The sequence below is a fragment of the Ochotona princeps genome, unplaced genomic scaffold (genome assembly GCF_030435755.1).
Source record: "Ochotona princeps isolate mOchPri1 unplaced genomic scaffold, mOchPri1.hap1 HAP1_SCAFFOLD_161, whole genome shotgun sequence".
Lineage (NCBI taxonomy): Eukaryota > Metazoa > Chordata > Mammalia > Lagomorpha > Ochotonidae > Ochotona > Ochotona princeps.
The window spans coordinates 68533-84788 of record NW_026701725.1 but is presented as its reverse complement, the minus strand read 5'-3'; the positions used below and the strand labels follow the sequence as shown (position 1 = coordinate 84788).

The 16256-nt window shown below is 37.3% G+C and overlaps 1 protein-coding gene across 1 annotated transcript in view; it reads left to right on the top strand.

Annotated features, from left to right (window-relative positions):
- The window catches only part of LOC131479461 (centrosomal protein of 128 kDa-like), a 105064-nt gene that overhangs the window by 24372 nt on the left and 64436 nt on the right, over positions 1-16256 (top strand). Inside the window, 1 exon segment of the mRNA XM_058659962.1 lies at positions 3922-4038. Within this exon segment, the coding sequence (XP_058515945.1) occupies positions 3922-4038 (117 nt within the window).

Here is a 16256-nt window from a genome sequence, read left to right as displayed (position 1 = left end):
AGACCCTAATGAGCTATGGTCATATGCAGCTATACTGTCACACTGTTTTTGGAAATTTTTAGGTAGTCTGGATGATAATTGGAATTTGTGACATGATAATGCTAATATACACAGTACATATTACATTTTGCCAAGTTTCACCTTTGAACATGTGACAGGAAAATCAATAATGAAGTTATTGTTTCATTTGACATTTTTACATAGCAAATAAAACGAAGTAGTCTGAAATATTTTCTATAGTTTACCATATGTTTAAAGTGTAACTACTGGGCAAAAAGTGTTTAGTGGAATTCAAAGGAAGCCAGACTTTTCCATAGGATTATTGCTATACATCATCACATTAAGGGTTACTCTGATCCAACTAAAGCTTGATTGCCTGACTAGATGTCAGTTCATTGCCTTTCAGTTGATTGGTACAATTGCTGAATATGGTTTGTCTCCTAACCCTGCTGTGCAGTGTGCCCAGTCTGTTAAGGCAATGCCTTCTGTATTGTTTAAACTTGGAAGGTTGTCCACACCAAGTTGTGCACTTAATTGAACTGTTTTGCTGCCGCACTCAGCAGGTTGTTCTGAGGCAGCTTGTCTTGCGCCTTTGATCATTTGTTCAGTTAACCTCCCAGGAGTGAATTCCTGTGTAGTTCTGATAGAAGCAGTAGTCTAACACAAAACTGAAAAATAGTGTTGTTGACTTTTCCAAGGTCTTGGGAAGGCTATTTAATGTCTGTTTTGTGTTTTTGTAAGGCTTAATACAGATTTGTGACGCACTTGTTACAACTGACTTCAACATTTGCATTTTATAACTGTTTGACAGGTTGTGTTGCATTTCGGAATTCATGCTAGCAGGTTGTCAGAGGAGATGTAGCTTTGTTACTCGAGTGTTAAGTTTTTCTGAGGCTGCAGCTGTTTTCTCCCCCTTCAGATTTAAGTTAAAATAAAGTCATCAAAATTCAACTTAAAATAAATTCACAGAAGCCATGGAAAACTTAAAATATTGAACAAATGCATGAAGTGAAAATAAATGCCTGCTACTGTCTCCCACCGGTTTACCTTGAGTCGGTGACCACTGCCCTGAGCCAATGAGCGGGCATTGTCCCCAGGCTGCGGCTGTTTGTCAGCACATCCATCTTGAAAGTTGATGGAATACATTTTTCTTTGAGAAAAAGTATTGGTTGCTGTCACTCTTGCCAAAATTTGATTTATTAATTCACTGTGAATCATGATTTTTTGTTTGTTTTAACTTGCTCTTTGGAAGACAAAATTATTATGGCATGGTGTCATGAAACATTTGTAACACTTGTAACAGTCAATATTGTATAGGTTTCATACCACATGGAAAATTTCAGTTCATGTTACTTCTTACTAAGTTAGATTCTTTGTGGAGAAAATATGCAATTTCATTATTTTTTTAAAAAGATTTTAAATGAATTGTGCTGTTTTTAAATGTATTTATTATTACTAAGATTCTGAGTTTTCTCCATATCACGTTTAGAAGTACAGATTAAAGTAATCAGTTATATCAAGATACATTTAAATACGTTTTAAACCTCAAACACTCATATTGTCAAATATCTTGAGATATTTAGGAAATTAAGTCATTCATGATATCCTGTACAGAATGTTTTTGCTTATTTGTTTCATTAACTGTTATAATTCTGAAAGCCGTTTAATTTTTATTGATGTATAGTTTGATTGTTTTCTAATTTAGTATGGAGCCTAATCTTTTCATGTCGCCCCCTAGTACTCTACTTAACATTCAAGGCAGTGGGATTTCTCAGTGAGTTCCCTGCATTGGCCGATGTGACAGGCTCTGCACTTTCCTACTTGCCCCAACTGTGTTCTTCCTGGTAGCCATGTTGCTGTTAAATATTATCATCATATTGAATTATTTTCTTGCTTTGAAAACATCCTACCTGAGTTTCTGCAAATTCCTTGCCACGGCCAATGGCCATTTGCTCCCTGGCATTTCCTCTTTCTCTTAAATGTGCTGAATTGGCTTCCGTGTTAGGACCATCACATGGTTTTCTGAGGTTTTTGCAGGCTGATTCATCTTGTCTTTAGATCTCCAGTGAAACTCACTGCTCAGTTAAGTGTTTCCCGATTCTTCTTCAGTCATGCATTCTCTCTATCTTGTTTTTTTGAGGATACATTTGAGACAGTACACATTGAGAAGGAAAGTCAGAAAAAGAATAAGGGAGAGAGGTTTTTCCATTGCTTGCGCACTGTCCAAATGGCCACAGTGGCCAGGCCTGGGTCAGACCGGCGCCAGGAGCTTCTTCCAGGACTCCCCGTGTGGGCGTGGGACCCCATCATTTGGGCCGTCTGCTGCTGCTTTCTCAGGCACATTATTAGGGAGCCAGATTGGAAGTGGAGTAGCTGGGTCTTGAACTGGCACCCGTATGGTCCCAAGCAGTGGATTTACCCTCTATGCCACAGGGCTTACCCTTCACTCATATAGTTTATTCCACATACCATGCCTTTTAACATTAATATGTTGTCGTAACTATGGATATCTATCTATGACTTACCAGTCTTAGTCAATTAAGCTAATTTTTGATAGGTACTTTTGCTTTACCTTTGTGGTCTAATTGAACATGCTTCCACATTTCTCAAATAATCTAAGCTATACATTCCTAGAAAAATTATGGCAAAGTTAATTTTGTTTAAGTGTATAATTCATTATTTTTTGGCAAACTTATGAGTAAACTTGGTAGTAAATTTGTGCAGCTAACAACATAATCCAGTTTAAAGTATTTCCCGAGAAGGTCTCTCCTGGCCCAGGCTTTTCCTTAATGTTGAGCACAGAGGTGGTAGCAGGATTTTTTATGCAATAGAGCTGTGATTTGTGGCTTTCTAAAGCAAAGTATCAAATATTTTCTTTTCTCTGTGTGTTTCTGCTGCAAATACATACATTGTGGCGTAAGTGTAAATTTTATGTAGGGGGTCATTATAATATAGACAATATGTGCTTCAATTTGCCTAATTTATAGTAAGGAAAATCTTGCCAGAGAGCCCATCAGATCCAAATTAAGTTTGACCTTAGTTTTTTTTTTTTTGTTTTGTTTTACAACTTATTTTTAGCAGATCAAGGAGGAAAGATTGAAAAATTAATGAACACACTTCTAATTATTTGCTCAACGTAAACATACACATCAGCACCTTCCTAGGCAGGTCATGTTCATGGCCAATAAAAATGAAGAAGAAACTCAGTAGATAGTACAGGTTTTAAAGACTGATTTATCTATTTGAAAGGTAGTGTAGCAGAGAGAGGGGGGATCTTGTGTCCACTTATTTCTTCCCAAATGGTGTCATCAGCCCTGTCTAGGCCAGGTGGAAGCCAGAATCCAGGAACTTCATCCTGGATTGCAAATGGCAATCAGGAAGGTCAGAAAATCGGGCAAGCGCTTGGGCCGTCATAGGCTTGGCTGCTTAGGCACGTTAGCAGAGATTTTTAACTGGAAGCAGAGTAGCTGGGACTCACTCTGGTACTTTTAAATGGGATGCTGACCTCACAAGTAGTGGTGTTTTGTGCTGCAATGCTGGCCCCTCTGTTTACTTTTTTTTAGGTAGTAAGTCAACTTGTTGACACAATGGTCATTTTCTGGCTGTATCACCAGAAAGAATTCTTTTCTGGTGTATTTTGTTTAACTTGGAACTCTGCAATTGTCATATTGTCGTTTGAAACACTGGAGGGTGTCTTTGGGACTGGGAATGGATCATTTGGAGACGATTGATTACTTTCTTTTTAAATTTTTAATTAATTTTGTGCCAGTTCCCTTAAGTTTCTTAAGAAAGAATTATACAAACAATTTAGTCTTAAATGGTTCAGGCAGTGGCATATTTGGCTTAAAATAATCTCCTCAGTTTACTTGGTCTTTTTTCTCATTGGACAATGTCCTTGTTTTTTCTTCATTCATATTTAAGGTTTCCGATCGGGTGGAGCGAAGGCTTCAGGAAATTGAAAGAGAGATGCGTACAGAAAGAGAGCTGGTGGAAAGACGTCAAGATCAGCTGGGTCTTATGTCCTTGCAGCTACAGGAGGTTTGTAAAAAAACGCTTCTTTTGGGACGTAGCTATTTCATTTGGATAGTTATTTAGTCTCTGCCAAAATGGAAATATTTCCTCTGTTGTTGCATGTGATAATAATTCAACCCAGGCGAGAAGTATAGAAGTTATATTTGTTACAGTTCAGTCTATAGAATCAGACCTTCCTGGTTTCATACTTGTGTTGTCCGTCTAACCTTTGGCCAATTCTCTCATTTCTCTTGGTACTCCAGAACATGGAGAGGATGCTAGTATCTACCTCTTCAGATTGGTGTACGTCGTTGCCGCTAAAGCTCTTGCCATAGTGCTTGGCATGTACTCAGAGAATGTTAACTGTAGGTATAATTGCTCCGATTAATTTTTCTGAGCATGGATTAGATCGGGGTCATTGAACTATAGCTCACTGTCTGCTTTTTGTGACTATCTATTGGAACACAACCACCCCTCTTAATTTGTATATTGCCTGGAGGAGCTTTCGGTGACTGGAAGGCATAGCTGAGCAGTTGTCAAAGGAAATGTCTGGGCCCAGAAGGCCTAAACAATTGACAGCCTGGCCCTTTATAGGAAATGCTTGCCTGCCCTTGAAATTGGCTACTGTCAAACCTTTCGAAAATGGAGAATGATTTCCCTTATATCCACTTTTCATTTTGATGTTTCAGACTTAAGGTCCAGTTAAAAATAAAAGAAAGAATTCCTGTATACCTTTACTTTGATTCCCTCAATGTTCATATTTTCACAAAACTTGCCCTGTTTTTAGTGTATATTTATAATATATATGTTTATTTATTTTGTTCTGAAACACTTTTGAGTAAGTTGCAGACATAGATTTTTTTATTTGTTTCAAAGGGATAGTTACTGAGGAATACAGAGATGGATAAAGACAGACATCTCGTGTCCACTGTTTGCTTTCCAAATGATCCCAGTGGCCAATGATAGGTTGGTCTGAATACTGGATCCAAGAGCCTGGAGCCAGGAGCCAGAAGCTTCTGAATTTCCCACAGGGATGCAGGGATCCAATAATTTGGGCCATTTTCCCCTGTTTTCCTAGGCCATTAGTAGGGAAGTATAAGTGAAGTGGAGCCAACAGGACTTGAACCGGTGCCTACATAGGATGCTGATGTTGTAGCTGTTGGTTTTAACCTGACACCAACCCAGACTCGCATGCCTAAATAAATACTTTTAACAAATTTAGTATATATGTTTCTTTTTTTATTAAATTTATTCATTAATTACATTGTGTTGTAATTACATAGAATCTGGGATTCTCCCCCCACCCTCCCCCCATGGTGGGTTCCTCCACCTTGTTGCACAACCATAGTTCAAGTTCAGTTGAAATTCCCTCTTTGCAAGTATATGCCAAGCATAGAGCCCAACATCTTATAGTCCAGTCAAGTCCAACTACTTATTGGGTAGACCCTCTCTGGTCTGAGGGCAGAGAAAGCAGAGTATCATCCCGGTCAAATAAAAGCACTAACATACCATCTGCAACAATTAACATCATTATGGAATTAATTGACATGGTATTGAGCAGTCAACATGTTAAAAATAAATGCGATTTCTTAACCACTTTCTGTGATCCCCCATTCACAGTTCAATTTTAGTTTATACACGACATATGACATAACATCCATAACATAACATGTTATGCTTAGCATCATATCATCTTAAATTAAGGCGAACATGTGGTATCTAACCTTTTGGGATTGGTTCATTTCCCTTAGCATTATGGTTTTTCAGTTTGGCCCATTTGGCCACAAAGAACTGCATTTTGTTTTTTTTTAATAGATGAGTAGTATTCCATGGAGTAGATGAAGTATATATGTTTCTATAGTCACAGTGCAGTAATCAAAATCAAGAAATTGTCTCCAATTCAGTACTCTGATTTAATCTGTAAGTTTTAGGCAAATTTTCCAATCCAGGATAAAATACAGGCTCAAGTGAAACTTTCATCATGTCTCCTTAGTCTCCTTTGATTTGGAAAACTTTTCAGTTATTTTGTAGATTATCTTTCACTTTGGTTTGATGATGTTGATTTATGCCTCGATTTAAGTTGTGAACTTATGGCAGGAAGCTCAGGTAATTATTATGTCCCTCCCGTAGTATGTCATGGTTTCAATGTTCTCCAAAGGCCAGTGTATTGGGAACGTGGTCACCAAAGTCTTGTCTTAGTGGAGTAACATTAATGGGTGAAAACAAATTTAGAAGGAAGACCCAGTGGGAGGTTTTGAGGTCACTGGGTATCTTGCCCCTAGTTCAGTGGAAGTAAATCTTTTACCTTCCTCAGTGGCACTTTTCAGATATTTCAGTATTAGTGTAAAAAAAAATTGACAAATACAGTATCGTATCAGAAGTTGCATTGGTTACCTTACTGCAGAACACTGAACATTTTTTGTTTTGTTGCTTACCAGGTTTCTCCAATGTGAAGTTATTGCTATTCCATTTTATTTATTTATTTGATGGGGAGACTTTTTGAGACTTGAAAATTCCCTTTTTTTTTTGGTCATTCTTTCATACTCTGAATTCAATATTTATCACTGTCTCCTGTCTGAAACAATTAATACTGTTGTTGATGCCAAATTGTGATTTTTTTTTAAATAACCTCCGTCATTCCTTCTTCATTTATAGGATCCTATTATATAGAACTTTGTTTCTCTTGGTGTGGATTTGTAGATTTCATTTAAGTGCATCTATAAATGGTAACTGTCATTTTAGAAAATTTGTTGAAATTTCCTTCAAATGTTTTTTGATCTGTGCATAAATTGCAGTAATTAAAAACCAGAAAAAAATTAAGAAATTGAAACTGTTTTTTTCTGCCACATGCTTTTTCTAAAAATGTGTTTATGCACACACAGATCATTAACCTTTATTGATCTGCAGACTTTTTGTTTTAGCATAAGGACACACTACCAATTGAAATTTCTAACAAAAATTATAACCGTGAAAATATAATGTGAGCTGATAGAAAACTCCTTTTTGTTAAAAATTTCACTTTTCTCTTTCATAAAAGGAGGCATACTCAGCAGGTAATTACTTTAAAGAGGATACATTGTTGAATAATTAGACACAGCATGGGGGTTTCTTTTTTCTCTTAACCTTGATTTTTATATATTTGTTCTCAAAGCAAATTGCATCTGGTAAGCATAAGAATAGTACTGAAGAGATGATTGTTCTTTTTGCAAAAAAAAATTAGAGAAATTTTCCGTACTTATTTTCTTTACTGCCTGTGGAATGCACAAAAAAGAGAAGAAAAAGGAAGTTTGCTTCCCACCCTGATTCTTGAGCAACCAGAGCCTGAATATTTGCATTGTGGTTTGAGCAACCAGAGCCTGAATATTTGCATTGTGGTTGTCAGTTTGGCTAAAAGCTCATGCTGCGATTTGAAATCCCCTCTCTGACTACAAAGAAGATAACCAGTGATAAGCAATGGTTAATTTCAAATTTTGTCACTTTCAACATTGACCTAAATATTTTTAGAAGACTTAATTTAGGCTGGTACCCTTTCCTGCGGCCAGGTGAAACAGCGTAGACTCCTCTGGAATGGTCATGATTTTTGAGAGAAACAGCTTGATTTTTTTTTTTAATTTGAAAAGTAGCTTGAAAATTCCTGTGCTGTATGATAATAGTGATTTTTTTCTCTTGCTGTAGTGAGATACTGAATCAGTAGGTGAGAAAGTGGATTTTGAGTTTTAATCACTAGGCTCTTTTGACTCTGCAAAGTGAAAATCATGACTCTTAAAGCTGTTGAGAGATTAGGAAATCCATTAAAAATGGCAGGATGTCACTTACCTGGGAGACGAAGTGTGTGGGTTCAAGTCAGCTGCTCTGTAGTGACCTACTGATGCTCTCAGCTTCTTACTCCCATTTATGGAGTAAATCACTGGCCATTAATTGAGGGAAGGCTATGCTGGATATGTTAAATATCAGTCTAAAATCTCCCTTTAAGAGATTTTAATTCAAGTGTTAATGTAATTAAGTTTTAATCTAAGTTTCTCTCTACAATTTTAATTTTGCCTTATCTACTTTGTATTAGTGGTTTCTTGGATATATAATCTAATTGCTTCGTTGTCAGTTATTTTGGGAGTTATTGATTGCATGGTATCTAAATTTTAATCTTCATTTGAATTCTCCCTTTTAGTTTTTTCTGTATTTCTTGTGAACATGGCTAACCGTAAGAAGACCTCACCTGTTAATATGTTTGAGTGCCTGGGTGAATCAGTTTCTATTCACTATGATAACTGATGGTCTACGGCCATACCACCCTGAACGCGCCCGATCTCGTCTGATAACTGATGAATTTGAGGGTGTTTTCATCATCTGGTTTCTCTTTTTCTAACCCCGCCTCTGCATTGTTTTCCTGTTTCTTCTTTCTGTTGGGTTGAAATGAGAGATTTACTCTTTTTTTTTTAACTCTGCTTTCAAGTTTTAGATTACGTTTGCAGTATTTAATTGGTTATTCTAAACTTTTAAACATAGTATTATGCTTCAAACATATAAGTGAGTTCTGATACAATGTTTTGGAATTTATGCATTTTTTTAGAATGCATGTTTTTTTTATGAAATGTTTAAAGACCCCTCTCATGTAAAGAATTTGCTTATTTTTACACCTAAATAAATTTAGTTTTTGGTTCTATTTCAATGAGTTTTTAGGCACATTCATGCTTACATATTTACAAATTGTCCCAAGAAATCTGTGTTCTAGTCACAGAGGGCTCTTCTCAGGGTCTAACTGGAACTCGTTTTTTCCTATTCAGCATAATTTATCCCAATATTTCAGTTTTAGTTGCTGCTTTCTTTAAAGAGAACTTTCCTGCCACCTTATTTCTTGTTCACTTTCATATCATAGTAATTATTAAAAAATAACACATAACGCAGTATGATTTTTTTTCTGATTTCATTGTCTTCCACAAGAATGTGAACTCCACTGGAAGGATTCTCCTGTTTGTCTGTGTTTCTGGAATAAGTACATCAGCGCCCTGGACGCTGTCGGCGCCTACTGCTCAGTGAACCCTTGCTGACAGCATGCGTATTGTTACAAATAAATGAATAGTATGCCACATATAGAATTTTAGCTTTCTACCTAAGATTTTTACATGTTTTTATCCTACTGCTCTCAGTGAAGGTTAACCAATCTTAACTTCCCTGACATTTAACATGTAGTTGTCTTGACGATGTAGCCAAAATACAAAAGAATTCATTAAAAATTAAACAGAAAAAAAGTTAAACAGAGATGTATTCTATTAAAATACTTTTAATAGTAGGCCACTGTTTTTCAAATTACACTAAAGAGTAAAAACTGTTGGATTTCAGATTTTTGGTGCGCAACAAAGGTCTAGAATAGGAGTTGCCCTGAAACCTTAATCTACAAATAAGTTTCCTTTGAAATACTGAGCTATGTGAATGACACTTGATGGAGTTGGTTCCTTACAGGTCAACAGTCAATGCTGATTTTTGTTTTCCTATATATTTTAATGAGCTGAAAAGACATTTAAAAGGATTTTGAAGGTATAGTTATTTCCTTTGTGTTTTTCTAGATGTTTGAGGATAACATCTTTTCTTTTTTTTAAATTTTCTACTAAGTTTGCATTAAATATTTCAAATTTGGTTGAAGTACTTGATACTTAATTGTGTTATATATTTTGACCACTAGTCATCAGTATTGAACTATCAATGGCAAACTGGTAGGCCTTCTTTATTAAAGTTGTCAAAACTTTGAGAAATGATTCTTTACAAAATATATACTCTCAGCTCTGAGAGCTTCCTAAAAACATACTTGGTACAGGTGTTGCAGCTGAAAAATATCTAATTATTCTAGCTGTTTGTAAATTTAGGCTTTAAATTATATTGCTTCATACTACTGAAAAATATGACACACTGAGTATTATATATTAAAACATTTGCTGTATTTGAAATCAAAACACTCATTTCTGTGTTTATTTGGTAGCTTTATTTTTAATAGTCCCTTCTGTTTTTCTTTCCTTCCTTTCTCTCAATCTTCCTTTGTATTCCCTCCCTCACACTTTCAATGGAAGAAATGTCACACACACATACACACACACACACACACTATAAAATGGAAACTATAATTTAATATTAGAGTTCATTTTATTTTACTGGAATCATTTGTTCTCATACCTTTTCCTACTATTCATGTTTGTATGTAAGTGTGCCGAAGCTGCTTTTTCTCTAAATTTTGGTCTCAGTAACCTTCTCCTAATTATCACTTTCTTTATAATAACCACTACCCTTTTTATTACAATTTTTATTTTATTAATTTTATTATGTATTTTTGTGATTTTCCATGTCATAGTTTTGTGGGTATAAGGATTTCCCTCCTTCCTCCTCTCAACCCAATCTTGCCCCTGCCCTGCCAGTATTTCCTCTCATATCCTTTAGCAACAGTGACAAATCCAACACTCTGCTATGTAAGTGTGGGTATAGATAGAGGTAGGAAATCTAGTACCCTATTATCAAGGGATATTAGCAGTTTCATTGGGAGTCCTCCTGTTTTTCAGGAGCAGAGATACATACTGCAATGTGTCTTTATTTCCTGGTATACTAATCTCCATTATATTGTTCTGTAGATGAATATATATACTATTTTTATGTATTTTGCCTGAATGTTGCTGTGTATCAGAGTTTTTGTCCTTTGGAATCTGACTTATGTCACTGAGCATAATAGTCTCCAGTTGTGACCCGTTTGTTGCAAATGGTAGACTTTCACTCTTGTTAGTGGCTGTGTAGTATTCTATGAAGTAAATGTACCAAGATTACTTTATTCATGCCTGTCTTTATAGGATCTGAATTTCCATGTCTTTGCTGTTGCATAACCACTATCTTTTGCACACCATTGTCCCCTCACCCCGATTACAGTCAGTTTCTCTTTGTGTGCAATTGCTGTTTATTTTTCTTTTACTGATCTTGTATTTATTTTTCAATTTATTTGGTAGCAAATAATTTTTGTAGTTATTTTAGGATTCATTGCAATTCTGGTTAATTTATATTTCTATCTAGTACCCTGAACCTTGAGATTCAAGCCACAAAGCCTGAACTAACTTGGGGATTTTGGAGCTCCAGTTTCCTCTTCTTTCCCCTTTTGTACCTGTCAACTTGTTTGAAAGGTGCTTAATCTTACCCTTTTGTGTGGTTCTTCCAAACAAGTAGCTCACATTTATTCTTTTTTTTATTTTTATTATTATTGGAAAGCCAGATATACAGAGAAGAGGAGAGACAGAGAGGAAGATCTTCCATCCGATGATTCACTCCCCAAGTGAGCCGCACCAGGCCGGTGCGCGCCGATCCGATGCCGGGAACCTGGAACCTCTTCCGGGTCTCCCACGCGGGTGCAGGGTCCCAAAGCTTTGGGCCATCCTCAACTGTTTTCCCAGGCCACAAGCAGGGAGCTGGATGGGAAGTGGAGCTGCCGGGATTAGAACTGGCGCCCATATGGGATCCCGAGGTTTTCAAGGCAAGGACTTTAGCCGCTAGGCCACGCCGCCGGGCCAGCTCACATTTATTCTTAAGCAGATTATTTAGCTCCTACTTCTCTTCTTTAGCCTGTACTCTGGTTTCTTGCATTTTATTTTGGTTGATGCTAAAATGGCTTCTAGCAAAAAACAAAAATCCTGCAGAAGAGAAGTTGACAGGCATTTTGGAGCATCTCTCTCTCAGCTTGATATGAATTTCCATTCACATCGCTAATTTCTGGCTAGTTCGCTGATGCTACAGAAATAGTCTTTACAAGCCATATTATCTTTCTGATATTAAGAAGTGTCTCATTAGATTACAGAATATTTTATTTTAGTACTATGAAGGTATTTCAAAAAGATCTCAGAAAGATGGAGTTACATTTATTTTTGTACAAAAAGTTGAAATCATTCATTGTTTTTTCATAACATACATTTATTTTTTTATTTTTTTTTATTTTTTTTTAATTAATATTTAGCATTATATGACAGTTTCATAGGCTTTGGGAATCCCCCTCCCCTCCCTCTCCCCTCCCCCCTGGTGGATTCCTCCACCTTGATGCAGCATTACAGTTCAAATTCAATCAAGATTCTTTCCTTACAAACATATATTAAGCATGGAGTCCAGCTACTTGTTGTCCAGATGGGTTGAACAGTTTCTTGGGGAGACCATTTCTGGTCCGAGTCAGAGCTGGTATAATATCATCACAGTCAATTAAGAGTCCCAATATAACATCAACAGCAATTTGCAATATTATGGAATTGACATAGTTTTGAGTAACCAGTATGTTAAAGAAAAAAAAAAAAAAAAAAAAAAAACAAAGAACAAAATAACAAAAAAAAACAAGTCCTAACCACAACCTATGATTAGCTCATTGACATCTCAATTTTAGTTTATATACAGGACCGGACCGGCTGCTATATACCCCGAAAAGGCCACAGGGTACCATTCAGCTGTCTCATGTCTATTTCATTTTAGTATTTAGCCATTTGTTGTGTTGAAGTATAATTTTGTTGATCTTGGCAGATTTTGGGATAATCCAGACTGGCTTGTAACTCTAACAAGATATTTGTCAACATTTAAGGTGCAGAACATTTTTTTTGGGGGGGGGTGTGCAGGGAAATCCTCAACACCATGGTGAGGAGTGACCAATCTTTGTGTCCCACCCAGCAAGGCATGAGCCAATCCATGCCAGCTCTTTCCTGTCAGATTTCAAGCTCTACTATCTGTTGTTTGTCTATTTATTTTAGAGGTTTTTTTTGTTTTTGTTTTTGTTTTTTTTTTTAGTTTGTATGATTGTTTGTTTGCTGTGAGGGGTTTTTGAAGCGATCCCGATGGTCACTGCGAGGGAGGGCGGGGGTCCAGAGGTGGAGCCAGGCTCGGAGCAGAGAAAGCTCTCCTCCCTGGTCCTGAAGGACATTAATTGTTCTTCTGTTTCTGCTGACCACTCAGGGCTTCTGGCTGTCTTTCTGATGACGTTGGTTTCTGCACGGTAGTGTTTGGACTTCTTCCATCCCCTGCGGGAGCTCCAGTTGGGGGTGGGTGACCTCAGAGTACTCGGCCTCCGAGGGCATCCAATTCCCTGTGGCCTCCTTGGCAGTTGGGGTATAGTCCTTGTTGCTCGTATTAGTAGTTTGTGTTGAAGATCTGGGAGTCTTCATGGTTGGGATCCAAGCTTCCTCCTTACCACCTGCTCCACTCTGGAGTGCTCCCCTGCTCCACGCACATGACCTCCTGTTAAGAGGTTGTCAGGATCGCACCCGATTCCCCCCTCATGCATTGGTATAGTAGTTTTATTGTTGTTTAGTGCCGCATTGAGTCTGCTGTCTATGAAATACCAGATTTGACCTTGATAAGCTATATTGTACTTTTTTTTCTCTCACTCTTTTTATGGTCTTGAAAGATTTCCCTGCACTCCCTCCCCATTACCGGTTAACATAGCGTATTGAGGGTATAGTAGGTTTTACACTTTTTTGATGTAGATCTTAAGTATTCTGACATTAATTGTTGGTTTATAGATTATATCGCATTATCTTATTGCATTGGATACAGGTTGTTAGAGATTGCACTAATATTACAATATACAGGTACTATCTTTCAAGTTGTCATCTTTTCATCTCAGATTAAGGCGAACATGTGGTATTTAACCTTTTGGGATTGGTTCATTTCTCTTAGCATGATGGATTCCAGTCGGGCCCATTTGTCCACAAAGAACTGCATTTCGTTTTTTTTAATAGCTGAGTAGTATTCCATAGAGTAGATGAACCATAGCTTTCTTATCCAGTCTTCTATTGATGGGCATTTTGGCTGCTTCCAGGTTTTTGCGAATGTAGATAGTGCTGCTATGAACATAGGCGTGCATGTTGGTTTCTTGTGTAGGAGATCTTTTGGATATATTCCTAGGAGTGCTATTGCTGGATCATATGGTATGCTGATTTTCAGTTGTTTGAGTATTCGCCAAACTGATTCCCATAGAGGCTGTACAAGTCTGCAGTCCCACCAGCAGTGGAGAAGGGTTCCCTTTTCCCCACAGCCTCGCCAGCAAGTGTTGGTGGTATTATGTATGTGTGCCATCCTTACTGGAGTTAGGTGGTACCTCATTGTTGTCTTCATTTGGATTTCCCTTATTGCCAAGGAGCTTGAGCATTTTTTCATATGCTTGTTTGCCATTTGGGTTTGTTCTTTTGTGAAGTGTTTGCCCATTTCCCGTCCCATTTCTTGAGCAGTTTGTTTGTTCTGGTGTTTTGGTTTCTCTGGAGATCTTTGTATATTCTGGAGATCAGCCCTCTATCTCCTATGTAGTGTGCAAAGATCTTCTCCCATTCTGTAGGTTGCCTTTTTACTTTGTTGATTGTTTCTCTAGCTGTACAGAAGCTTCTTAGTTTGATGAGGTCCCAATTGTTTATTTTGGTCTCGATTTCTACTGCATTTGGAGTCTTTTTTAGGAAGTGAGGGCCTACCCCTAAGTGTTCCAGTGTGTTTCCAACATTTTCTTCCAAAAGTTTGAAGGTTTCTGGATGTAGGTTTAGGTCTTTTATCCATTTAGATTCGATCTTGGTGTATGGTGAGAGATGTGGGTCTATCTTTTTGTTTCTGCAGGCTATCAACCAGTTGTCCCAACAGCATTTATTGAACAGACCTTTCCATTTGCTTGGGTTGTTGTCTGTCTTTTTGTCGAAGATTAATTGACTGTATCTGTGTGGGTTTCCATCTGTTGTTTCTATTCTGCTCCACTGATCTTCCTCTCTATCTTTGTGCCAGTACCAGGCTGTTTTGATGACCACTGCCCTATAGTATGTCCATAGATCCGGTACTGTGATTCCCCCTGTTAAGTGCCTGTTCTTCAGAGTGGTTCTGGCTATTCGTGGTTTTTTGTGTTTCCAGATGAATCTGTGTATCATTTTTTCCAGTTCGATGAAGAATGCTGTGGGTAATTTGATTGGGATTGCATTGAATGTATATATTGCTTTTGGTATAAAGACATTTTGATGATATTAATTTTGCCTATCCAGGAGCATGGGATGTTGTTCCATCTTTCGAGGTCTTGTTCTATTTGATTTTTGAGTGTTTTGTAGTTTTCTTCATAAAGGTCATCTACGCTTTTGGTTAAATTTATTCCCAGATGCTTCATGCTTTTCTCTGTTATTTTGAATGGTAGCTTGTTGGTTAGATCTTCTTCCATCTTGCGGCCATTTGCATACACCATGGCTATTGATTTTTGTTCATTAATTTTGTATCCTGCCACTCTGCCAAATTCTCGTATGAGTTCTAGGAGTCTTTGTATTGAGTTTTTTGGTTCTTCTATGTAGAGAATCATGTCGTCTGCGAATAGTGAGAGCTTGACTTCTTCATTTCCAATTTGGATTCCTTTGATTTCTTTGTCTTGTCTTATGGCTTCTGCAAGTACCTCTAGGACTATATTGAATAGCAGTGGTGATAGTGGGCAGCCTTGTCTTGTTCCAGATCTCAGTGGGAAGGGATCCAGTTTTTCTCCATTTAGTATGATGCTGGCATTGGGTTTTTCATATATTGCTTTGATTATGTTGTGGATTGTTCCTTCTATCCCCACCCTGGTTAGGGTTTTTAACATGAAGGGGTGTTGAATTTTGTCGAAGGCTTTTTCTGCATCTATTGATACTATTATATGGTTTTTGTTTTTCAGTTTTTGGATGTGATGTATCACATTTATGGATTTTCTTATGTTGAACCATCCCTGCATTCCCTGGATGAAACCTACTTGGTCTGGATGGATGATCTGTCTGATGTTTTTTTGTATTCTATTGGCTAGGATTTTGTTGAGAATCTTAGCGTCAACGTTCATCAGGGAGATTGGTCTGTAGTTTTCCTTCTCTGTTAATTCTCTGTTCGGTTTGGGGATTAAGGTGACATTGGCTTCATAGAATGAGTTTGGAAGAACTGCTTCCTTTTCTATTGTTTTGAAGAGCTTGTAAAGGATTGGGGTTAGCTCTGGTTGGAATGTTTTGGAGAATTCTGTGGTAAAACCATCTGGGCCTGGGCTTTTCTTTGTTGGGAGCTCTTTAATCACTGATTCTATTTCTGATTCGGTAATGGGTTTATTCAGGTCTTCTGTTGCTTCTGGGGTGAGTTTTGGTAAGTGGTGGGATTCTAAGAATCTTTCCATTTCCAAGTGGTTATCGGATTTGTTGGTGTATAGTTCTTTGTAATAATTTCTAATTATTTCCTTAATGGTAGTAGTGTCTGTTGTTATGTTGCCTTTTTCATCTTTGATG